General features: G+C 36.4%; 10 protein-coding genes across 10 annotated transcripts; 6 read left to right on the top strand and 4 right to left on the bottom strand.

The window, feature by feature from the left end:
* Positions 1-252: 252 nt before the first annotated feature.
* On the top strand, positions 253-1,788 carry RPN3 (proteasome regulatory particle lid subunit RPN3; the record flags this gene model as incomplete). Its single annotated transcript, XM_071051930.1, has 1 exon — positions 253-1,788. The coding sequence occupies one exon, from the start codon at positions 253-255 to the stop codon at positions 1,786-1,788; it is 1,536 nt and encodes a 511-aa protein (XP_070907320.1).
* A 547-nt stretch (positions 1,789-2,335) lies between these two features.
* SRB4 (Srb4p) lies at positions 2,336-4,354 on the top strand (the record flags this gene model as incomplete). Its single annotated transcript, XM_071051929.1, has 1 exon — positions 2,336-4,354. The coding sequence occupies one exon, from the start codon at positions 2,336-2,338 to the stop codon at positions 4,352-4,354; it is 2,019 nt and encodes a 672-aa protein (XP_070907319.1).
* Positions 4,355-4,709: 355 nt separating this feature from the next.
* PRO3 (pyrroline-5-carboxylate reductase) lies at positions 4,710-5,564 on the top strand (the record flags this gene model as incomplete). The annotated part of the gene is made up of 1 exon (XM_071051928.1): positions 4,710-5,564. The coding sequence occupies one exon, from the start codon at positions 4,710-4,712 to the stop codon at positions 5,562-5,564; it is 855 nt and encodes a 284-aa protein (XP_070907318.1).
* An 874-nt stretch (positions 5,565-6,438) lies between these two features.
* YAT2 (carnitine O-acetyltransferase YAT2) lies at positions 6,439-9,237 on the top strand (the record flags this gene model as incomplete). Its single annotated transcript, XM_071051927.1, has 1 exon — positions 6,439-9,237. One exon carries the CDS (start codon positions 6,439-6,441, stop codon positions 9,235-9,237), a length of 2,799 nt encoding a protein of 932 aa, XP_070907317.1.
* An 816-nt stretch (positions 9,238-10,053) lies between these two features.
* GCD11 (translation initiation factor eIF2 subunit gamma) lies at positions 10,054-11,613 on the top strand (the record flags this gene model as incomplete). The annotated part of the gene is made up of 1 exon (XM_071051926.1): positions 10,054-11,613. One exon carries the CDS (start codon positions 10,054-10,056, stop codon positions 11,611-11,613), a length of 1,560 nt encoding a protein of 519 aa, XP_070907316.1.
* A 343-nt stretch (positions 11,614-11,956) lies between these two features.
* Positions 11,957-13,933, bottom strand: SGV1 (cyclin-dependent serine/threonine protein kinase SGV1; the record flags this gene model as incomplete). Its single annotated transcript, XM_071051925.1, has 1 exon — positions 11,957-13,933. The coding sequence occupies one exon, from the start codon at positions 13,931-13,933 to the stop codon at positions 11,957-11,959; it is 1,977 nt and encodes a 658-aa protein (XP_070907315.1).
* Positions 13,934-14,538: 605 nt separating this feature from the next.
* Positions 14,539-16,167, bottom strand: ORC4 (origin recognition complex subunit 4; the record flags this gene model as incomplete). The annotated part of the gene is made up of 1 exon (XM_071051924.1): positions 14,539-16,167. One exon carries the CDS (start codon positions 16,165-16,167, stop codon positions 14,539-14,541), a length of 1,629 nt encoding a protein of 542 aa, XP_070907314.1.
* Positions 16,168-17,151: 984 nt separating this feature from the next.
* Positions 17,152-18,489, bottom strand: TIF3 (Tif3p; the record flags this gene model as incomplete). The annotated part of the gene is made up of 1 exon (XM_071051923.1): positions 17,152-18,489. One exon carries the CDS (start codon positions 18,487-18,489, stop codon positions 17,152-17,154), a length of 1,338 nt encoding a protein of 445 aa, XP_070907313.1.
* Positions 18,490-18,998: 509 nt separating this feature from the next.
* On the bottom strand, positions 18,999-20,177 carry RNJ42_01757 (uncharacterized protein; the record flags this gene model as incomplete). The annotated part of the gene is made up of 1 exon (XM_071051922.1): positions 18,999-20,177. One exon carries the CDS (start codon positions 20,175-20,177, stop codon positions 18,999-19,001), a length of 1,179 nt encoding a protein of 392 aa, XP_070907312.1.
* A 1,037-nt stretch (positions 20,178-21,214) lies between these two features.
* On the top strand, positions 21,215-25,216 carry MMS1 (Mms1p; the record flags this gene model as incomplete). Its single annotated transcript, XM_071051921.1, has 1 exon — positions 21,215-25,216. The coding sequence occupies one exon, from the start codon at positions 21,215-21,217 to the stop codon at positions 25,214-25,216; it is 4,002 nt and encodes a 1,333-aa protein (XP_070907311.1).
* Between the last annotated feature and the right edge of the window lie 47 nt (positions 25,217-25,263).

Below are 25,263 nucleotides of genomic sequence, written 5' to 3'. Positions count from 1 at the left end.
GAGACCATAGATGAATATTCAAGAAGTTTGTTATTATTGTAATCTGGTAATTGATGGAGCTTTTACTGTTAAAACACCTCAATTGGGACTTCACTATATAACATATTTGGAGACTAACTTTAAAATATTGTGACCTATTAACTTTGTCGTCTACAAGAATTTATTAAGGAAGTCTTTTGGTTCATAAAAAAGAGAATTCTATAGTTGAATTCTGAGTTAACAAAGGAGAATACATATAAAATATAGGCAACTATGACTTCTGATAAGATGGAGATAGACTCACACAACGAGGTCAACAACGTTGGAGATGTTAAGGGTGCGGTTAAATACGCGGAAGAGGAGACTATGGAGGAGATTATTGATACCCTCAAAGTTATTGCAAAGACCACAGCTACTCTAGATCCACGTTATGTTTGGAGAGCATTAAAAGAGGTCAGTCATATAAGAAAGAACCATCTAAAACAGGAGACGTTAACTGTTCTGGTGACTGTTCTATACCCTGAATCTTCTGAATATAAGAAGAGTCTATTGAAATACATAAATGATAAGCACAAAAGTGTAGTTACCCATGAGGAAGAGATCAGGGCGAAATATCCTGCAACGTTTTATGAAATTACTCCAGACGGGAGATCTTTGGCAGTTTCTGCTGAGATCAACTCCTTCGTACATCTTTTAGTCCAATTGTACCTGCTTGACTCTGGCAAAATTCAAGAACTAAACGATTTCAACACTAAGGTTGTTGTACCTAGACTGCTGTCTTTCTATAACCACAGATCTCTAGACCTAATAAACGCTAAATTGTGGTTCTATATAGTTATGGCTCGCGAGCGTTTAGAAAACAGGCAAGACAATGCTCTATTGCGTAATGAAATGACCAAATTTTTGAAAACAGCGTCTTTGAAACATGACAATGAGACTAGAGCTATGTTGATTAGTCTTATCCTGAGGAACTTTCTCGCTTCTGGTGAGGTCGAGGCTGCCTCAGACTTTGTAAATAAGGTCGATCCTTTGACTCCTGATGTATCCAGTCCATTGGAGGCCAGATTTTTCTTCTATTTGTCCAAAATCAATGCCATTCAGCTGGACTATTCCACCGCCAACGAGTATATCATTGCCGCTATTAGGAAAGCACCCCATACAAAGAACAGTCTAGGTTTCTTACAGCAAGCTAACAAACTTTCATGTGTTATTCAACTTCTTATGGGTGATATACCTGAACTTTCCTTTTTCCATCAAGAGGGTATGGAGCACTCATTAATTCCATATTATCATATATCCAAGGCTGTTAAATTAGGTGATTTAAAGAAGTTTACGTCAACCATCACCAAATACAAGCAACAGTTAATAAACGATGACAACTACCAAATTTGTGTGAGATTAAGATCTAATGTTATCAAAACTGGTATCAGAATAATCTCCTTGACATATAAAAAGATATCATTGAAAGATATTTGTATGAAATTGCATCTAGAGTCCGAACAAACAGCCGAATACATGGTTTCAAGAGCTATAAGGGATGGTGTCATTGAAGCAAAGGTCAACCATGAAGAAGGTTACATAGAAACTTCTGAAGTCAATAACACTTATGATACAAAGGATCCTCAAAATGTATTTGACGAAAGAATCAGGTTTGTCAACAAGCTACATGACGAAAGTGTGGTGGCAATGAGATATCCAGAAGATAAGAAGAAGGGTTCCAAGAAGAACGATGAAGATGAATTTATGGAAGGTGAATTGCTAGACGACTTGTCTGACTTTTCAGACATCGATGATTTAGGTTTCTTGTAAGAAAATATATTATATATCATATATAAGAGTTAACCTACTTTTTTTCAATAGTCCTTCAGACTGTGTAAAATAAAAAAAGCTCTATTCGCATATGTTGATGCAATTGACAAAGATAGTTTTTCATTCTGCAATTCATAAGTTTATACTATAAAGAGGCTATATTAGGTGGCTATTATTCAATTTTTAATATATTTGTACTGACCTTTCTGTGTAATTTTTTTCATTTCACTATAATTTTAATTTTTTTTCATGTTCTCTTGTCAACCCATTAAACAAAATGACAAGAAAAAAGGTTTGGATCTTTGCATAAGTTAGTCTTACAATCATTAAGTTGGCATATATGTACATATTACTACATATAAGCGTACTGATAGTTTCGTGATTGATTGAACTTACTAGTAGGCTACTTTTTGGTGAAGAACAGTACTGAAACTTCAATCAATATATACACTAATAGCAAAACTATTTGGAAGTATAAAGTTTTCGAGCTAGTGAGGAAAGAATACTGTATATAAACACAAGTGAGTAAGGCACATAGAATAAAAAAATGGCGCAAGATAATATGGAAAAAAGCCAGGGTATTAGTTTAGCTTTGGATCCTAATTTAATAGCTCTGCCAATACATCGTACATCGACCTCACCTAATATTACATCTGTATCTGCAGTAGAGAATCCAGTCAAGGTTGAGAACGAAGAGCTATCGATGAAGGTAGAAGATAAGACTGATATGGAACAAGTGGCACCGAAATCACTCATTGGTAACCCTTACGAACAGTACGGACAGATGAAATTGAGTCAACTTATTCCATTAATTACCCAACAAAGAGGACCTGGTGTAAAATTTGCTGATATTACTGAACAATTGTTACAAGAGGAGATTTCAGCTGAGGTTAATAACGAGGAGAAAGAACTTAATATTAAAAATGACGAAGATAAAGAGAGCAATGATGAAATGGATATCGATGAGCAGGGCCTAAATGAGAGCGCTAGAAATGAGTCGAATTTGGATGAATTCAACGATCTCGAAAAACCAAATGACTCAAAACCGGTAAATATTTTAGAGCCCCTAGATAGAGTATCCAATGAAGTACAACTAACACAAGAACAATTTAATAAAATGAGAAAAGATATGTTAGAGCATATCAATATGGCTATGAACGAATCGTCATTGGCTATGGAATTTGTTAGTTTGTTACTATCTCCAGTTCGTGAATCTACGGCAGTATCTTCTATGTCTCCATTCCTAAAGAAAACTGTAAGTCCAGGTTCCTTGAACAGTGACAAGGTACGTACGGTCGAGAAACCGTTACAAGAGCAGCTTCTCCTTAAGGTTACAAGTAGAGGATGGAAGTTACGTGCACTAAATCAATCTCGAGCACTGTTGAAACAGAATTACCTTGAGATATCGAATTCAATAAAAAAAGAACATGATTTCTGGCTTAAAATTTCTAACAATATTAGTAATAAGGACGTTATATTCAAGCTAAGAGATAGGCAAACTAATAAGAGATCCTTGGGTTTGAAGTATGGCTACGAAGATTCTGGTTCGATGTATAGACATGATAGCGGAACAGCAATCCTAAGAGCAAATAGTGAGTCTGACCAATTAGAATTAATACCGTTTACCGCAGCTCGAGCACCTGGAAGTTTTAGAAAAAAAGAAAATTTTATTAGGGTTCGTATATTTACTAAGATTGAATCAGAAGGTGATTATATTTTATGTGGCGAAAGCAGTCTGGATAAACTATTTATTAATCATGACAACGAGTGTGACTTAAAAAATGAGGATATTAGACTTCAAATATCTAAACTGAAGTTCTTCATTTTTGAACAAGAACTGATGCACCAACTAAAAAAAGAATGCATTCACCTGATATCCTATGGTGTAACAGTTGAAAATGAGCACAAAATCGTCATTGAGCTCCCAAACGAGAAATTTGAAATAGAATACCTCAGCTTGGATGATGACTCTGTAGTAAATCATAAACAAGATGCACCTAAGGCAAACGATAAAAGAGCTAACCTAATTTTAGTAACACTAAGACTGCTGCTAATTGTAGTACATAAAAAGAATCTAAGGCAGAAACTAACAGCAGGGAGTCGGAAAAATATTTCTTCAACTGAAAAAGATATATTGTTGATAAGGCCAATTTTAGGAAAAATGAGACATTCAAACCACAGACTTCTACTAAAGAAAATAATAAAGGATTGCATTTTAGATGTTGTTAAGGATGCCGAGATAATCGAGACAGACATACAAGAGTCAAGTGGTGATAATGGAACTAATTATTCTTGTGTGCAAGACGCTCATATAATGAAACTCAACAAAGATATAAAAGCTTTCGATGATCTTCTTAATGTGGGAAAGAAGAAGTTTGAAATCGACTTAAAGGAAAATGGATCTTTAGAACTCATATTGTCCTCACCAAACTACTGCAATGCTCACGTCTCTATCAAGTACAAGAATTCCAGCAAGAATGTCGATTTCAACACTTCTTCGACGGAATTCAAGGAAGTAGAAGAGTTTTTGCATTTTCTCATCTCGACATATGTATCTGAAAACTGAATGAATATTATTTATTGTAAGTAGCTCTATAAATATAGATTGAAATGCTCATTTCAGTAACAATAAACTTGTTATTGTTTATACTTTTTAAATTAACTTCGTTAACAGTGTTAAGAGCTCATTCGAAAGTTACGTTTTAAAGAACCCTATTCTAGGGAGAAGCCCATAGTTGACAAATTTGGATATCAACAAACTCGAAAGGCAATGATTTACACAAATTTATCTATCTATTTTATTGGAGAAACATTGTATAAATTAGTTATCTATCAATAAAAACTTGGAAATAACTGCAACTCAGTTAAATTAGATTGCTTATATTCATAATTATTCAAATAAGAAGATAAAAAAGAGAGAGATGACTTATACATTAACTATTCTAGGATGTGGTGTTATGGGCCAAGCTGTCCTGTCAGCTATCTACAAGGCTCCAAAAGCTGAAGATGAAAAGACAAAGCAATTGTACCCAAGCAAGATCATCACCTGTAACCACGATGATGGTAGTGCACAGCAGGTTACAGACTTGGTCAATACTTTTGATGCCTCTCCAAATGGCATTGAAGTGGACTCTACCTTTGGTAAGAATGTTGAGGCAGTGAAGCAATCCGATGTCATTATTTTGGGTACCAAGCCATTCCTTGCAGAGCAAGTTCTAGACGGTGTCAAGGATGTTATTAAGGGTAAGTTGATCATCTCATTGGCTGCTGGTTGGACCATTGGTCAGCTACAAACCTACACTCCAAATGTATCCAGAGTGATGACCAACACTCCAGCCAAGTACGGTTACGGTTGTGCTGTCGTCTCCCACTCTCCCGAGGTCACTGAAGAGCAAAAGACCCTGGTCAGCCAATTGATTGGCCACGTTGGTAAGTACGTCGAGTTGCCAGAGAAGAACATGGACGCAGCCACTGCATTGGTGGGTTCTGGTCCAGCTTTCGTGTTGCTAGTGTTGGAGTCCCTAATGGAAAGTGGTATCAAGATGGGTATCCCATTGAAGGAGAGTACTGAGTGTGCTATCAAGGTGCTAGAAGGTACCGCCAAGATGGTTGAAGAGAGTGGTGTACACCCAAGTGTTCTAAAACACCAAGTCTGCACTCCAGGTGGTACCACCATCGCTGGTCTATGTGTCATGGAAGACAGAGGTGTCAAGTCTGGTATAATCAGAGGTGTTGAAGAGGCCGCTAGAGTAGCATCTGAACTAGGTAAAAAATAATTTTTATCGAGTACCAGTGTATTATTTCATATATATATAACGTTATAAATATATATTATAATATTATGATATTTATATATCACAATACCTATCACCATACACAAACCAGTCACATGTTACCAGTCACAGTCACATGATGAAAACGTATATTATTACTTACCGGATGAATGGAGCATCGATTCTTTAAACTAAAAGCTAGGGAAGTGTTCGGCCAAACCAATATATATCACACAGCTACATATAAAGACATAAACCCATAATTACATACATAAATACATAAATCAATAATTACATACATACATACATAAATCCATAATTACATACATATATATATATATATGTACATATATGTAGATAGATAGATATTTATGTATGTATGTATGTACGTATGTGCTGCACTATATTCAATAGAGTATATCTCGGATAGATGGTATTACCCGGTTCCTCTCGGAGATCGCACAGTAAGAGACCCCTAAAAGAAACAGAGCGTGACATCCAGAAGAGACTCCGAAAATATATCATAATTGGTACGGTGTTCTCTGTGGAAGTCATGTCAAAAAAGAAAGAAGGAGGGGGGAGGAAAGAAAGATAGAGAGAATTTGCTGGTTTTGCAGTGAAATCTCCGTAGAGCCACCAGGCCCATACTCCAGCTGACTGATGACCCTTCCTATAATATTTTCACTCACACTCACACCCCCATAGTAATGTTAATGACCTCTGTGGCCCACCCCCGCACTTTGGCCTTCTTGTGAAGTCATATATATATAGTCATATATCCATGTAATGTCTACATTGCATCACTATCTTCTCTCTTTAGAGGGCATACGAGAGACGAAGTAAACACGTAAAAGTATATTACTAAAAAAAAAGATAAATGGCAGAAGAAGGTACGTTTTCACATGAGGAGTCGCTGCCTAAATTGCCGCTTCCTGAGCTGGGCAGTACGTTTGAGCAGTTGAAGGCTAGTTTAGAGCCATTATACTATGCGGATGGGTACTACCAGCATCCGTTAGATCCTGAGCAGATCCAGTCGCTTTCTAGTACGTTGAGTGATTTTGCGAAGAGCGAGGCTGCGCAGAAGCTGCAGGACAAGTTGAAGGAGTTTGACACACAGAACAGTTGTTATCTGGACAAGTTGCACTTGGACATCAACAACCAGACGTCTTCGAAGGAGGTTGCCGATGATGTTTTGCCTAGGAATCCGTTCTTGATTCTGGCGGATGACGCTGTGGTGGATATTACGCAGGCTGAGAGGTCTGCAGTCCTTGTGCATTCTGCACTTAGGTTTATCTCTGCGCTGAAGAATAATAAGCTGCCTCCCGATGTGAACACTAAGACAGGGAAGTACTTGTCCATGGAGCCATATTTGAACCTGTTCGGTACCACCAGATGCCCCATTTTCGAGGAAGGGGAAGTTGAGAACTTTGATTTGGATAAACCTTACACGGCCTCCGATTTAGACGGAGAAGATACTAGCGATGAGTTTGATGACGATTACGATTTTGAGAATGAACACGAAGAAAATGTGTTGGCGAGGGAACGTGCCAACAGTAACATGAGTTCTTTGAAAGAAGAAGATGAAGAAGATGACGGGCCAGAGCCAAAGAAGTTAGTTGAAGAGACTCAGAAAAAGATTTTGGGTCCTAAAGGTGCATCTAAAAAGAAAAACAACCACAGCGAGAGACCGGATTCTAAAGGAGACTGTGAAGATGACTCCGCTATGGAATTCTTTAAGCGCCATGGTATTACTGTAAAGAGAAACCCAGAATCACGGCATATACTTGTGATCTCTAAGGGTCAATACTACACTGTGGATGTCCTAGATGAACAAAACAGAATCTTGTACAATAGCAACCAATTGACATCAATATTCGATCATATTCTCAATGATTCTGAGAAATCATACACTTTCAAGAAATCTACTGCTTTAGGGAGTTTGACATCTCATTCCTTCAAGAACTGGAAATACGCCAGAAAGAGACTTCAAAAAAGATATCCAAACGAGTTGCATCTGATTGATTCTGCTTTATTTGTTTTGGTACTTGACGAATCATCGGGAAATGGGTCGACTATTGAGAAAGATGATGCAGAGATGCATCCAGGATCTGTACAATCGACTTCGGAAACCTGTAAGAGATTATTCTATGGTACAAGTATAATTGATAATAATGGTCACCAAGTTGGTTCCTGTGTCTCTAGATGGTACGACAAATTGCAACTTATCGTCACTAGAGATGTTAAAGCAGCCGTCATCTGGGATTCTTTTACTTGTGATGGCTCTGTTGTGCTACGATTAACTTCTGAAACTTACACAGAGTCTATTCTAAGATTGGCTAGAGCAGTTAATGCCGGGGACCCAAGATTTTCTTTATGGCCATCTGTACTTGATGCTGTTTGCGACAAAGAGATAGCCAAAACCGCTGGTGATATAAAATCTGGCGAAATCAGTCCTGAATTACTTGTGAATAAAATTGACTGGTCGTTTAGCAATATCTTGAACACTCATGTACATTTATCAGAGACTAAATTAGCAGATTTGATTTCTAAGCATAACATCGTGAGGTCATCCGTATCACTCGGAAGACGTTCTGCGCAAAGGTTAGGTATCAATCCTGACTCAATGATCCAAGTTGCTCTACAAGTTGCATTTTATGCCCTATATGGTAAAATGGTTTATGGTTATGAACCTATCTCAACTAGAAGTTTCAAGAATTCAAGATCCTCTTTCATAAACATTCAAAATAAAGAGCTTCTAGAGTTGTGCCAATTATTTATTTCCACGTCAATGGATGGGGTTGGTAAATTGGATAAATTTATCCAAACCTGTCAAAAACACACAGAGACTGTTAGATTAGCCAAACAAGGAAAGGGGTTTGAAAAGCATTTTAGTGCACTAAAATATATCTACAAGTTCCACAGTCTCTTTGGAATTGATCTAAGTGAGGAGGACAAGGAAATTGCTGCTGCTGTATTTGATAACGATGCTATTGCCCCATTTTCACAACCTGAATTAATTATTGCTAACTGTGGTAATTCAGCTACCACTACTTTTGGTATAACCCCTGCTGTACCTCATGGTTTTGGTATCGGTTATATAATTAAAGATGATCAGTGTGATCTAACTGTTACGTCACAATTTAGACAGGGAAGTCGTTTGCTGTTCATGCTGAACTGGGTTTTGAATGAAATTCGTAATAACTGGAAATTGGCTAGAGCAACTTCCCAAACTAGGACTGGTGTTAAAATCAGTCCATTGGTTGATAGATTATACGAAATGGATAATGCTATGAATGCAAAGAATCGTTCATCTTCGAGCGTTAACATGAACAGTGCATACGGTTTATTTGATTTAGAAGCACATGTTGACAGCAGAAGTGTATCAAAATCACCATCGGTTAAGAATCTATCTGCTAAATTTTCAGAGATGACCCCTATGAACCCACTAATATCAACTCATTCCAGTTTAGCTCTATCAGTTCCTACAGAGACTGAAAAATTAAATACTGGTCACCAAATCCTTCAATTCCAGCCAAAGATTATCTCAGACGAGGCTGAAGAAGAAGAGCTTATGCTTTCTGCCTTGGAAGCCAAGAAGCGTAACGTTATCGATTCAAAATTCGAAATTGACTTCGACAGATCTCGTGTTGGTCGTAAAGTTGCTACTTTTGACTAATATGATAGTCTTTCATCCTTTGTTTTTTTTGCATTGAACATAAGTTACAGTAATACAAGAATATGCTTAAAATAAAACTATTATATTTTTTGTGTTTTATTTTTTGATTGATTGATTGTTATCGATAATATAGTATCATTACACTATACTATCTTGAAAAAAAAAAAAATCAAGACAAAATGAAACTGAATAATTAGAAGTTACTTTTCTTTTATTCTGATTTTATTCATACCCTATTTATCAATCCAATTTCATCCCAATTATTACATTCTATTATTTATCCCAATGTTTATAATCTATTTATATCTCCTTTACGCATGCTCTTGAATATGTATAAACTTAATAAAATCAAAAAATCAGAAATGAACGACCAGTCCATTAGTTTTACCCACTGCTTCTTTTATTATAATTAAAATGAATCGAATGTAGCCAGGAATATAAGCCTTCAATATTGACAGGTATAGATGCCATCAATATCGAAAATATATATTTTGACAACTCAAAAGTATAGTCCTAATTTTAATTTATTATCCGTATACATTCAAAATAAAATAATCATATAATACGAACAATATATTCATGTGATATTGCCGTTAAGAATAACTGAAAATTTTTTTTCCTATTAGCGGCCGATGAGTGGAATAAGCACTAGAGCAAATGTTGTCGTGCAATAGTGCCAGTTAGGATCACGAAATGATGATGCAATCAATACTTAGACAAGATACAGTTAGAAGAACTTATTACCTGCTATTGCGAGTATTTACTATAGGTTTGTTGTAAAAAAGTTAGATCAACTATAAAAGAGCAACAAAGAGGATGTCTGATCTACAAGAGCAAGAGCCAACTATTGTTATCAACGGTGACCTTCCACCTGTTGAAGAGGATTACCACTATGAAGATGAAGAGCACGAGGAAGAAGTTGTTGAGGAGAAACCAAAGAAGAAGGTTGCCTTCACTGGTCTAGAGGATGGTGAATCTGAAGAAGAACAAAGAAAGCGTGAATTTGAAGAAGGTGGTGGATTACCAGAGCAACCTGAGAATCCTGATTTCACTCAGTTGAACCCTCTATCTGCTGAGATTATCAACAGACAAGCCACCATCAACATTGGTACCATTGGTCATGTCGCCCACGGTAAGTCCACTGTTGTCAGAGCCATCTCTGGTGTTCAAACTGTTCGTTTCAAGGATGAATTGGAACGTAACATTACCATCAAGTTGGGTTACGCTAATGCCAAGATATATAAGTGTCAAGAGCCAACTTGTCCAGAACCAGACTGTTACAGATCTTTCAAGTCTGATAAGGAGATATCACCAAAATGTCAAAGACCAGGTTGTCCAGGTCGTTACAAGTTGGTCCGTCATGTTTCCTTCGTCGATTGTCCAGGTCACGATATTTTAATGAGTACTATGTTGTCTGGTGCTGCCGTTATGGACGCTGCCCTACTTTTGATTGCAGGTAACGAATCCTGTCCTCAACCACAAACTTCTGAACATTTGGCCGCTATCGAAATTATGAAGTTGAAGCATGTTATTATTTTGCAGAACAAGGTCGATTTGATGCGTGAAGAAAGCGCTTTGGAACACGAACAATCCATTTTGAAGTTTATCAGAGGTACTATTGCTGATGGTGCTCCTATCGTCCCAATCTCTGCACAATTGAAATACAATATTGATGCAGTTAATGAATTCATTGTTAAGACCATCCCAGTGCCACCAAGAGATTTCATGGTTTCCCCACGTTTAATTGTTATTCGTTCCTTCGATGTTAACAAGCCAGGTGCTGAAATTGATGATCTAAAGGGTGGTGTTGCCGGTGGTTCTATCCTGAATGGTGTCTTCAAGCTAGGTGATGAGATTGAAATTAGACCAGGTATCGTTACTAAGGATGACAAGGGTAAGATTCAATGTAAGCCTATTTTTTCCAACATTGTCTCCTTATTTGCTGAACAGAACGATTTGAAATTTGCTGTTCCAGGTGGTTTGATTGGTGTAGGTACAAAGGTTGACCCAACTCTATGTAGAGCCGATCGTCTTGTCGGTCAAGTTGTCGGTGCTAAGGGTCATCTTCCAAACATTTACACAGATATTGAAATCAACTACTTCCTGTTACGTCGTCTGTTAGGTGTCAAGACAGAAAAACAAGCTAAGGTTAGAAAGTTGGTCGCTAATGAAGTTCTTATGGTCAACATCGGTTCTACTGCTACTGGTGCTCGTGTTGTTGCCGTTAAGGCTGATATGGCCAGATTACAATTGACCTCCCCAGCCTGTACAGAAGTCAATGAGAAGATCGCTCTATCCAGACGTATCGACAAGCATTGGCGTCTAATTGGTTGGGCTACAATCAAGAAGGGTACTACCTTGGAGCCAGTTGTTTAAACAACTTCTTATTCTTTAATTCCTATAAAACACACCTAGTTCATGCTAATATTAAGCTATGCAACTATCATCTCAATGTATACTCCAAATTAATGTAATTAAATATATTTCGCATTTTAGTTATTTCAAAACGCTAAACGTTTTAACCTTTAAATATAGAAACAGTTTTTTCAAATAATTTAAAAATAAGGAAATATCTATAACATAGCTTAATCATCTTATTTGAGATAAAAGGTGATTAGTTGTAGTGTTGGATATATACATATAGTTACATCTACATGTACTTATTGATGCAAAAAATGCTAAAAACTATTATTATTTAGGATATCATAAATATCTATCATTAATAAAGATCTGCAATATCTTTAGACTTGTCCTGTTTGTCCGATGACTTCTCATTTTCAGGAATGTTCCTAACTGGTTTATCAACTCTTTTAAAGTCATTGTTCCTATCCTGACCTGAGGAATCCATTTTCGTTTGTTGATTCCAATCATTATTTCTATAAGAACCGTTATTAGAGTCTTTGTTATTATACGGACCATTAGGTTTATTTGGAAGACTATTGTGACTTTGAAGCCTAGATCTTTGGTTCCAGTCATTATGATGATGACTTTTGTTTCTATAACGTATTAGGGTATTTTTCGTAATTTTATCCTCTTCCGAGCTTTCTACATTCGGTTTTTCATTCTGAGCATTATAGCGGCTATTGTGTCCATCGAAATCTCTATTCATTCGGAAATCATTATTCTGATGTGCTATAATACGTTGATTGTTAGAGAAATTTCGACTTGCATCAGAATTTGTTGATATAACAAGACGATTCCTATTTGGATTCAGTTGTCTTTGATCAATTGGCCTGCTACCAGTCTTCGGACCAGTTGGTAGATTAGGAGCAGGGTTGTACCTGCTAGTTTTTTTGTTATTATTATAAGGTTCCCGCACCTTCTGCCTTTTATTATTACCCATCATTCTATTTTGTGCTTTGACATCTCCCATAACTGCATGCTCCCTTTTCTTATAATTACTGGAATCAAACTTACCAGGTGAAACTTCATCCTCATTGATATGACCAGCTGGAGCTGTAGGAGCTTTTTGTGACATGGCTTGGTGCATTTCCTCCTTATATCTTTTGATATCTGCTTCATGACTCTCCTCACAAGGTAAAGTCAACTTCTCTGTTGGCAATGGTTCTTCTTTGAAAAACTCATGATTCAGAGCAGATATAGCTGTCAAACGTTTATAAGGATCTAGTGCTAGTAGACCCTTCAAAAAGTTCAGACCTGTAGTGGTCAGATATTTTCCAAATCTTTCATCAATGGTTGCTTTATAGTCTGTTTTGGTTAATTCTGCACCTGGTAGATACTTTGCTAGTTTCCATTGTTCTTCATCAGGAGTACCCATTAGTTTAAATATTACGTGTCCTTGATCTATGTCTGTTTTTCCTTGTAATATTGGCTTCTTTTCAAAAAACTCGGCAAAAACACATCCTACACCCCAGATATCGACGGCAGTTGTATAGTATTTATCACCAAGAACCAGCTCTGGAGCTCTATACCACCTTGTCACAACTACTGACGTATATTTGGCTCCTGTTCCTGCTCCTCCTGGAAACTTAAGGTTCGGTGGACAACCATAATACTGCCTTGCTAGACCAAAATCTGCTAATTTGATTATACCTGTATGATCTATCAATAAATTCGCAGTTTTAATATCTCTATGCATGAATTTCGAACAATGAATAAAATTTACACCTTCTAATATTTGTCTCATCATATTTTTAATGTCTGGCATTTGTAAAGATATCCTAGGATTATGTAGCACTCCCGACAAATCAGCTACCATATAAGGAAGAATCATATAAAAAAATTTGTTTGATATAGATTGTGGTCCACTTGCTGCAGCTACCTGTGAGTGATCCTTATTAGTCGATTCTGGTGGAAAATCGTAAACCATTTCTAAAAGTTTAATTATATTCTTATGATTTAGTCTTTTTAAAATGGTAATTTCCCTCTGTGCTGTGATTGGAAATAGATCCTTATCTTGAGAGACTATAATTCTTTTCATTGCCACTTTACGTTGTGTTTCTAAATGAATGCCTTTGTAAACCTCACCAAAGGTTCCTTGCCCAAGTTTCTCTTCCTCTTTGTAATGCCCCTGGAACTTAGTACAGCCATAAATTTTTTCTTCAGCTCTTGCCCTCAGCTCTATATATGTTTCACCAGTTTTCTCATCTACTTGGACAGTAGGTAACGATTTAACTTTACCTATTCTATATTTAAATTCCGATCTTTTTGGTGGTGCATATTGTTCTTGAGACATCTTAATTTGTTTGTAATGTTTCTAATATCCAATAATATTTATCAACGTATCAATAGCTTGTCTTAACTGGGAATGAAACGAAGAATTGTCCAGAATTTGTGTTGGTTATGTTTCAGTCCGCTATAATTAAACAAAAAGTAAGAAATTTGCACTATCTTTCCAAATTTATAAAACCAACAAAATGGAACTGCGTTGTCTTCCAGTTTTCTGCGTTATATAGTGTTGAAGATAGATAGAAAAACCGACCATAAAGTATCAAAAGGAAACCAATCAACATATGTTTTCTGTAATGACAATACATCTGATGAAAATATATGAATATCGAATACCTTAAGCCAAAAAAAATATTTCAGCATCGTCAACTGTGATATAAAGAATGATCCGATTAATATCGTTTTATATCAAATTTTAGTTTGGAATTATTTATTAATGAAAAGGGCTTTAGTCCCTTCATGAGTTAAGATAAGATCAGTATCTTCTTCTTTTTATTTTAAAGAAAATATTACAGTGCTAGTGTTTTTTTTATTATTACAACCCTCTTTTTCTTTTCAATAAGCTTATGTAAAAACAAAAAAAAAAAAAGATATTATTTTGGTAATGCATGTTTATAATTGTGTCCACTGGAAATACATCGATGTACGCGGAATTGTTCTTCTGAGTTCATGGAGTGTCAGTTGGATTTGGTATACTCTCAAGTCGTATGGTAATGTATTACCTTGTAATTGGTAATTACTGGCGTAAAAGACAGCCATTGCTGAGTCTCTGAGACCGACATCTGATTTTTCAGCAAGGAATCCTAATGACAATAGGGACTCCCAAACGTTCTTGATATCCTTTTTTGGCCACAACTTTATAGCCGAGTCAAACGTTACAGTATTTTGTTTTGACTTTGATGGGGATGGTGTCATGGTTGGAATTTTTGCATTTAAAGTTTTCACTATTGATTCATACTCCGCATAAGTTAGGTTGAAGTTGCACGTTTCATCCCTTGTCTTTAAAGCAACCCTACAAGAAGAAATCAAAATAGCAAGCTCCAAGTCAGATAAAGATAGTGTTCTTCGACTCAAACTGCTCTCTAGTTGATTCTTATTGTACATATGAGCACAGCTACAACTAACTATGGAGTCTTGTAGACCTTCAATATCCTTTGAATTTGCTATTATAGGCAATATTGTGTTTCTAAGTAATGATATAGACCTAAAATTTTCATCATTCGTCGCAATGATTTTTATTAGTTCAGAATTCTGATCATTCAATAACAAATTTACTTTCTCGTTCCAAAATTTCGCATATTTTATCTTACCTTCTGGTATTAATAGTAGATGCCTGACGTTCTCAATAAATTGTTCTCTAGAGGCAATTTGTGGCATGTATATAATTCTTTGGGAAAAACGACTTCTCACTCTTTTCTCCAAGAATTCTAAAATATTCAATTTCGTAGTGCAGCCGAATATACAAACTGGTACTCGAGCATGTTCAACCATATCGAATAAATTGTACAGTAATGTTTGCCTAACTGGTCCCGCGAAGGCATCAATTTCGTCAAAGATAAACAGAACTGTCACTTTAGAGCTATCAGCCTTATTCGATTCACCACCGATATCTTTGCTAGTAGAGGCAACATCCAAGAGATGCAAAATCTTTTCAAACACTTCAGTTAGGGAACCATTACTAATATCTTCTACTATAGCACTTTCCAAATCATTGCTACTGTCGCTATTATTATCCTGTTGTAGACTATTCAATTGTTGTTCTAACTGAATAGCAATACTATTAATTGCTGTCAGCTCAGAGTGTATCAGACCATTTAACCTAATAGTAATAAACTGGTCCTTAAAATCCCTTGTAATCTTTGAAATAACATGTTCAAGTAGATATGTCTTAAAACCTTCCCTTTGTCCCACTATAATAGCCGAGTGACTTTCCTTTTGAACTACTGCTTGTTTAGTTATTCTATCAATCTCTTGTTCGGTTTCTTGCAGGTATGGAAGCACAAAATTATCCTCAACAGGTAAACTGAATTGCAGCTGTCTCAAAATGTACCTTTTCAACTCATTGAAGTCTTTATCAATATATTCATCATTTTTCTGAGGAGCTGCTATTCTTCTCTTTTTCAACACCTTCCCTAACTCAATAGCATCATCTTCCAAGTTCTCATCAACTTTAATCGGAAGTAACTTAACAGTTTTGATTTCAGCTTTCACTACCTCATTTTGTTGATCATCCATCTTCATAACCTATTTATTTTATTAATTTTACTATTACTAATAGGCTATAATTATCAATACAAATGAATCAAATCAAACCAATGTAACTATACCGTTTGCATAGACGTTACTACTACACAAGATCATATGTTTAAGTTAGCAAACGGTTATCTTTGTTAAACTTTGCTAAAAAGTCACATGAGGATAGAATCTAAAAAAGGTTACCCTCCGATTAGCAATATTCGATAGTTTATTATATGGATTCCTATTCTACATTAAAAGATATAAATGATACATAAATTATTAAAGGTACTTTCCTCTTGTTTCTTATAACTCTATTCTTGGTTTTCTAACTTTTTTTTAACATTATTTTTTCATTATTTTTAATTTTTTTTATTATTTTTTTATTATTTTGTCTTCAGTGAAACTTTTTAGTATTTTGATACTCATTGATACGGTTACAATTCAAAAATATAATAGATAATCTATTCTAGCATTTACCGCCTGCTGGTAACTTTCATTTTGGAACTTTATTAGTTCATCTTTTTTATTTCTTTATCATTAAGCTTTCTTTCGATATAATCTTCATATAACATAACAATAGATTATAGTTTTCATACAGTAGCTTTTTCTTTGTGATCAAAACATTTAAAATGTGATAGTGATAGCATCCATGCATTGCAGGAGGGAAAAAAATAAAAAATACAAATTAATAAATTTCAGGTAATGGGATCAATGCAGAACAATTTTTGATAAATATATTCCTTCATAAGGGCAATTAGGTATTTGGAGTTTCTTCTATTATTCAAAAAATAAAAGTATAATATGTTGGTGCAAATCAAAAACAAAACAAAAACAAAAACAAAATCAAAAAAGTAATAAAAAAAAGATAATACAAGGCTGGAAAGAAACAATTACAAAAGAGTCATTGGTGTGTTTCTGTTACGTTTATCAGTTTTTTTAGGGAAAGAATTAAAAAAGGGAAGAAAAAAATAGATTTTCCTAATCTATTTATTTCTTACCGACAACCTCCCATTCGCCGTCGTCTTCATTCACGTTTAGTTGGCCAGTAGCCTTGGTCAAATCGTCAACCTTCTTTTCAGTAGAAACTTGCTCAGTGGATTCTGAATCATCTTCGTCGTCTTCTTCAGCACGTAGTACATCATAAGCAGACTTTTGAATCTTCGCTTGTTCCTCAGTTGGTTTTGATGGTGCTGAGGTCTTCTTGACACCGGCTTGGTTAGCTTGCTTGAAGTGAGTACCTCTGGCAGAACCCCAGTCCAATTCAGGTTCTTGCTTTCTTGGCTTACGTTCTCTAGAGGCTTGGAAACCAGAACCTCTAGCGGCACTCCAGTCCAAATCTGGTTCTTCTCTTCTTGGGGCTCTCTCTCTGGATGGTTGGAAACCGGAACCTCTAGCGGCACTCCAGTCGATATCTGGTTCTTCTCTTCTTGGGGCTCTCTCTCTGGATGGTTGGAAACCGGAACCTCTAGCGGCACTCCAGTCGATATCTGGTTCTTCTCTTCTTGGGGCTCTCTCTCTGGATGGTTGGAAACCGGAACCTCTAGCGGCACTCCAGTCGATATCTGGTTCTTCTCTTCTTGGGGCTCTCTCTCTGGATGGTTGGAAACCGGAACCTCTAGCGGCACTCCAGTCGATATCTGGTTCTTCTCTTCTTGGTCCTCTTTCTCTAGATGGTTGGAAACCAGAACCTCTAGCAGAGCCCCAGTCCAAATCTGGTTCATCTCTAGAGGCTTGGAAACCAGAACCTCTAGCAGAACCCCAATCAAAGTCATCACCACCGGATCTGAAACCTTCTCTTCTTGGAGCAGCAACAGAAACGTAGACGGTACGTTCGTTCAACTTGGTGGCATTGAAAGTCAAGGCCTTGACCAAGTCATCACGCTCCTTCAGAGTGATAAAGGCAATACCCTTCAAACGAGTTGGGTCCTTGGCACTGGCTGGCAAACTAACCTCCTCAACAGCACCTTCTCTACCCAAACCATCTTCAACCCAAGCCTGAACACCCTCTGGGGAAATATCCCATGGGATATTGTTGATAATAGCTCTGTATGGTGGAGCATTTGGGACAGGGTACTCTTCTCTCTCGAAACTTCTAGCACCTCCCAAAGCTGGGTCAAGTCTGGATCTACCACCCATGCCACCCATGGCACCGGCCTTCTTGGCAGCAGCAATCTCCTCCAATGGAATAGTGTTGGCACTGGTGTTCTCAATTGGAATGTTGATCTTGTTCAAATCAACCTCGTCCTCAGCCCAAGAACTTCCGAAAGTATCGTCGTTCAAGAACGAGTTCAAGTCCATCTTAACGGTCTTCTTTGGTGGAGCCATACTGTCTTTATTATTGTCTTCTTTAAGTCGTCGCTATTTCAAATGTACCTAGAACTAAGAAGGTATTTTATAAAGTCTATTTTTTATATGCTAAAATTTAGACTGTGAATTGGTGTTACCGTTTTCTTTTGCGAAATAGTTTAGCAATAAATCACTAAGTAAATCTAAAGATATTCTTCAATAGATAGCAATCTCTCCTACAAGAAAACCGTAATCACTAGTCCATGCTTGCTACTATTCCCATCGCAAGTTTAGCAATCATTATCCATTCCTCATCGCCAAAAAAAAAAAATTTTTTTTCACGTCACTCACCCGGGTAATTAATCCACGTGATACTAATTATATTGGCATGGTATTGAATTATACAAAGGTATTGTAGTTTGACTAATAACCTTGTCCCCATACATGGTATTATGTGTTGTTCAATTGTAAGGGTTTTCTTTGTTTAACTTGGTTTCTTTGTTTTGGAAATGACAATTTACAGATTAAATATAATTATTAATGATATCTTAGCAGACTCTTGTACGGTTCTGGTCGTTTTCGAATTTGATATGGTGCAGATACTTGATTAGCATTGTCTGGCATGCGAAGAGCTGTGAGTACTCTGGTACATTGTCGATGGACAGTGTATCATTGTTGTTCCATTCTCCGATCACGAGATCTACCTCACGTAATATCTTTTTGAAATACCCACTTTCGAACATCTTAGTGTAGTAGCCACACAGCTTGCCTTCAAAATTATGTTCTTCTTTGGGCTCGAGAAGCGTATCATGTGGAATCTGGGAGTTGGAGAACATGGGTTCGTCCTCCTCTTCATTACTCAAACCATATTCGTCATCGTTCTCACTCTCGTATCCAGTTTTTGCCCCACTGCTGGTTTTTGGGAGATCCATAGAGACAACTTCGATATCAGAGGACGGTGTTGAATTATTTTCAGGGAGAGGTTTTATGTCCTTGACGTCTATGGTCAATTTACCACGGTAAAAGGGAACAGATCTTATGTCCCATGTGAATTGACGTTGTTCATCGATTTTGCCCTTATAATTTGCCCATACTGTCTCCGATGGTATGTATTTCGTGTCGATCTCAACGCTATGGCAAACGCTCAAATCCGTAAAGTACATCAGATACTTGTGTCTGTTTCGTTTCTGTTTAATCCGGTGTATGGTACAGAATGGTATCCGATATAGTCGTTGCTTTTGATTCTCCTCTATAACCTCGTATTCCAAGAACGGAGCTGACTCATCGCTGGGGAGGATAACAAATTTATATATGACCAAGAACGGCGTATTTTGGAGGGAGTAGATAGACTTCTGGTAGACTGACTCGAATAACGGTATCCCTAGGCCCTCATCAAGGAGAAGATCTGAATCATAGTCTTGTCTACCCGAGTAGTCAACAACGTCTTCCTCGGCACTGCTGTGTCGCATTTTCCTCCTTATTGCCGTAAAATTGGGTTTCACTTTCTTTTTCGCCAACTCCCTACGTTGGAAGGACCTATATGACTCCACAGATGGGAACATGTAGTCACGATTCCAGGGGCTCCATCTCACCACTGGCATGACCCGGTACGTATTATACTTGGCAATGTCAGGGACATCCTCATTCTCGTCTATATGCAGTGGGAATTGCTCCTCAATCGACGCCTTCTTCTTATACTTGTAATATAACTTCTCAATTATAGCCATATGTATCCCCGTCGTATCTTGCTGAGTCCTGTTCTCGAAACTACAGAATTAAGTGAATCATCAGTGGGAATATCCCATGTTTTTTTTGTCCTTCAGTGCTTTTTCTCTTTCTTTCGGGTTTATCACTCTACAAGAACCTTATCTGGAAATCCAGGGTCCCCGAGGCCAATATAAAGAATCTCATAGTATAACAAACATAGTAAAACAATGTTATAGTACAGTTTGCTGTATTTTAAATATCAGACAGGACTAATCAACAGCCCTAAGAAAGCCTGACCTTTTTGTCTTATGCCTTCGTTTACTAATTTATAATATACATGTTATAGCAATAAAACGATTTGAAACGTATATAGATCATGATACATATCCAATCAACTACAATACATATATAGAAGGGAACATTTTTAATAAAAAAAAAATGTGCATTATAAGATTGTTATCTCAATAATACCAATTGGTTCAATACGAAGAGATCACACAGAATATGTACTACTTGAAAGCACGTAATATATTCGTATGGTATACGATCTACAATTCTTTTATTAAAGAAGGCAGTAATACAGAAACACACCAGCCGCACAAAACCAGCCGCACAACTCACACTTCCTTTAACTACGCCCTGTTCTGTTACAGCCTTGCCTTTTGGTAATCGGAGAATGTTGATTTACGCTTTTTCTATAACTTTATTTTTCCCGCGGAGTTTTTCTTCCATTGAGGCTGCTGCGGGTGTTTTCTGTACCGTAATAAACCGGTATTATAATTTAATTGTATTACAAAGTAGTTATAATGAATAAATATTAGTAGAAGGGATAAGTATATTTTTAAGTTTCGATTATATAGTTCATTATATTCCTTGTTGTTAATTTACTCTTGATTACATCGGTGAGTGAAAAAAAAAACCAAAAGAAAAAAAAAAAAATTGAAGAAGAAGAAGAACGATAAGAAGAAAGTATTAAGGATAAAAAGATATTATCTATATATCATGAATAAGAAGAATAAAGCTATTTAGTAATCAAAGGACAACAGGATAAAAAAAAATGAGTGCTCTTTCTTTGTTAAGTGAATGGTTTAAAGCCGATAATAATACCTCTAACGTTCCGGAAATACGTACGTTTGATGAAGCGATTAGAGACTGGAAGAAAGAGCAGTACAAGGATGTCGATGAGGAGAATGTCGATGAGTCGATACCTATATTTCTAGAATCATTTCATAAAGGACTTGTACCCCAGAGGATACTTCCGATACGGTCAGTTGAACGAAATGATTTGCTGTTCTATCAAATGTCATCAATGGATGGTGTCAATGAAAAGACTGCGCTTGACTTTGGGGATCTACAGGAAATCCATATGGTGGTTTCTAACAATAGAGTACGGTTTATGGACAATATTAGCCCTACAAATCTTAATATGGCGATACACGATATGCTGCCGTTGCATGTAGAAGGATGCGGGGATCTCCTGGTAATTAGTGAGAAGTACACCGGGAAGGTATACTTGTGCTATGCTTCTTTGCTGCTCAACAAAGTTACAACTATTGATACATATGAATCTCAAGGATCTAAATCCTGGAACATACGGGTTTCCAGTTCGTCTAGGTCATTGGTGTTCTTTGACAAGCAGACAGGGTCTTGTGAAGTCGTAAACGTTACTCCTGACTACAAGTTCCATCATATGGGACAAATAAAATTTGGTGAAGATGGAGAAGCGTCAATATCACAAGCGGAATTCCTTAATAATGAAGATAATAGTAGGACTTATCTATTATTCATAATCTCCCGCATGAATGTAATTTCATATGTTCTTGTAGAATATAACTCTGACGATATTGACAACGATTCTGCTATTCACGAGTTACCCCACCTAACATACAATAAGACCATCAATGGCCTTATTCCGCTATCTAATAAGAATTTCTTACTATTCTCGATAAACAAATTTTCGCTTGTAAATGTTGATCAAATCATGTCAGGAGAGCTGGTTTTTCCTACAATATCATCCAAGCTAGTGAAGGGAACCATAGATTGGATACATGCACCAGAATTACTACAACATCTTAAGGAGAATAACTCAGAGGAATTTGACAGATTTACCGACTGTGTTATTGTTACAACAGCAATAGGAAATATAACTGCAATTTTCATTAGTAATATAAGTGAGGTAATATCTTATCCTTTGACTAGACTGAAGGGTATCAGGTCGATTTCTCCTATGTTCTACCAGAACTCCTTGAATAAAAATATATATGAAATTGTTGCGTTAACTTTTGGCAGGTCAATGGTGATAAAGATTGATCTAAATTTGGCATTTCCTTCTGGTCACCAAGAGAGAAAGGATAGTATAAGACAAGCGTTATTGGATAAAAAAATTATAGGATGTGATTCTGAAATTAGTTCTGAACTAATTTTTGTGAAGCCAAGCTATGTCCTCGATGAAGTAGACCCAGAGTTATGGTTAGGAGCCCCTAACGCTATTTGTAGATTAAACAAATCATCACCTACAGAGAAATACATCATGTCTACATATATGGATTCAGTTATTGATTACGATAGAATACTAAATATCGATTCTATATTAAAGGGTGCGCTAAGAGGAAGGAACCCTATAGATGATACAATCTCTCTATTATTATTGAGTTCATCACAGGGTAGATCCGAAATTCTTTCGGTTGATAGTAACTATAATTTCTGTAACCGATATTATCAGGATATTTTAATTGATGCTAATGTAGAAACATTGGACTTCTATGAAGTAGAAGATTATGTGGTACAAGTCACTCCACAATCAATATTCTTAAAACATATCAATACTCTAGATATCATTACTTATCCAATCACAGATGGTATTATTCTAAAAATTTCGCATGTAAACAAGTTCATAATCTTCCAGAAGGGTGAAAAATTATATTATATTACGGATATAACCAAGATTAGTGAAATAGCATGCCAAGAATTGAAACCTTTATCTGACCCCGAACACCAGAAAGCAGTTACTGATATGTGTGTATTTCAAAAACTTGATATTTTATCAAACTGTGCTATTACAATATGTGCTATTCTAGTTGGAAACGTTTTGACAACGTTACAATTGAACCCTAGAAAAGCAGCATTTGAAAATAAGGCCTGCATAGATATGGATTCTTATGGTATCGCTTCTCAGTTGGTTTTCCATAATGACCATATAATTGTAAAGACAGATCGGTGTCTTGTATTACTTAAGGTGAAGGAAACTGCCCTTATATTTGATAGCTGTATTTGGTGCGATAGAAGCGGTAAAGATTGGAGGATCAAACCAGTAAAGAATGGTGACCTTTTGATGTTTGACTGTGATTCTTTATTTCTCATCAAAGTCGACAAGAATTTTGTTAAACATGAAATTGACCTCTGTAGAAACAAGAAGGATGATATTATCATTGATGCATGTTTATTAAACGATGATACTAACAGTGTTGCTGCTATAAATTATGGTGGGCTACAAATTTCTACTAAGAGATATTCTAGCTGGTATTCGGATAACCATATACTACATCATACTAGAAATCCAAATAAGGCATTTTTGTATTTAAGCAAATTAAACAGGATGTTAGTTGTTGATAAAGATATAGGAAACTGGGATATTGTTAAATTAAAGGGTAATAAGACTTTACCGCTAGATGAGTCATATTTAAAAAATAGAGAAGGTGAGATATTTACTAATTTCATTGAACTAGAAACACATCCGAATGAAACTATGTTGCTTATGACTATGGAGAAATATATAAGAATAGTCAAAATTAGTACGAGAAGGAGTAAAATTCAAATTACAACTATTTACGATAATGAAAATTCTTGGGATATTGCACATGTAAACAAGGTTAGTAAAAATAAAGTTATTTTCCATGTGTATGGTGATAATTTTCATACCTCTGACCTTCACAAATTTATTATGCTAACTGTTGGGATCAATGATGATTTGCGTTTTACTACTATTCATGAGTTTAAATCTTTACATACTGTAAATGATTTCTTTGCGACTGAGAACGAGCTGTTGATTGTTATAGATAATGGCTACACTATATATTATGTCAAATATGGTACGATTAAATCTAAACAAGGGACGATTCCTCTAAGGTTATCTCTCCCCAGTGAATCCAAATTCTTAAGAGCAGAAATCGTCGACAATACTCATGTGGCTTTAGCATTTCAATGTGATTTACGTGGTATAGCAAAATCAAAGATAGTTCTAATAGACTTAGAGAAAATAAGAATTAATATTGCACTAAAGCGTTACGAACCAGACCCACAAGAGGACAAAGACTATTTTGAGACGGACACAAATGATGATGAGGATGCATATTACGTGATTGAAGATTGGGATATCGATTACATGGAGCAATTTAACTATACCATACCAATTCAGAATATAAGAGACATAGGGCTCTCAGAAGACTCGGAAGATATAATGTCAATTGATCTTGATGAAGAATCAGAAGAGGAATATGAAGATTTACAATTGCAGACGCAAACTGAAGATCCCGATGATGATGAGCCTCTCTACGATGGTGGTGTGCAATTAACTATGTTAAACGAGACTAATACGTTAGTAGATCAGAACGTATTCACAATTGGCCCAGAACAAACTCTGGAGGCTACTCCGAGCTCAGATGACGAATCTATGGAAGAGATTCAGGATTTACTACAACTGAATACAGATAGGCCTCTCTTAGACAATATGATCATGCACTCAAAATTGACAAGAAAAGAAGGTCTCAGTACGTACCGTGTATTCAATCCCGCAATCACAGCTTCCCAGGACCTGGGACGCATGAAATCACCGGGGCCTCCAGAGGAGAATCGGTCATTACTCAAAGATTTCTATACGATTAATTTAGACAAGACAATACTGGACTTGAAGTTTGAGCCTGGTACTAAGAAACTCTACGTACTAACAGCAGACCAGTCTGTGATAGTATTCGGATGTAGAAAACGCCAAAATAAAGAGAATAATGGGCTAAAAACGATGCAAATAAGGACCCAGACTAACTGTATAGAGTATCCATTGTAGTTTATAACTATTGAGAATGGGTATTTTAATCTGTAGATCTTTATATT

The sequence above is a fragment of the Nakaseomyces bracarensis genome (assembly GCF_045282275.1).
Source record: "Nakaseomyces bracarensis strain CBM3 chromosome Unknown Scaff7_0, whole genome shotgun sequence".
Taxonomy (NCBI): domain Eukaryota; kingdom Fungi; phylum Ascomycota; class Saccharomycetes; order Saccharomycetales; family Saccharomycetaceae; genus Nakaseomyces; species Nakaseomyces bracarensis.
Note: the sequence above shows the minus strand (reverse complement) of the source record. Positions and strands in the feature narration are given on the sequence as shown.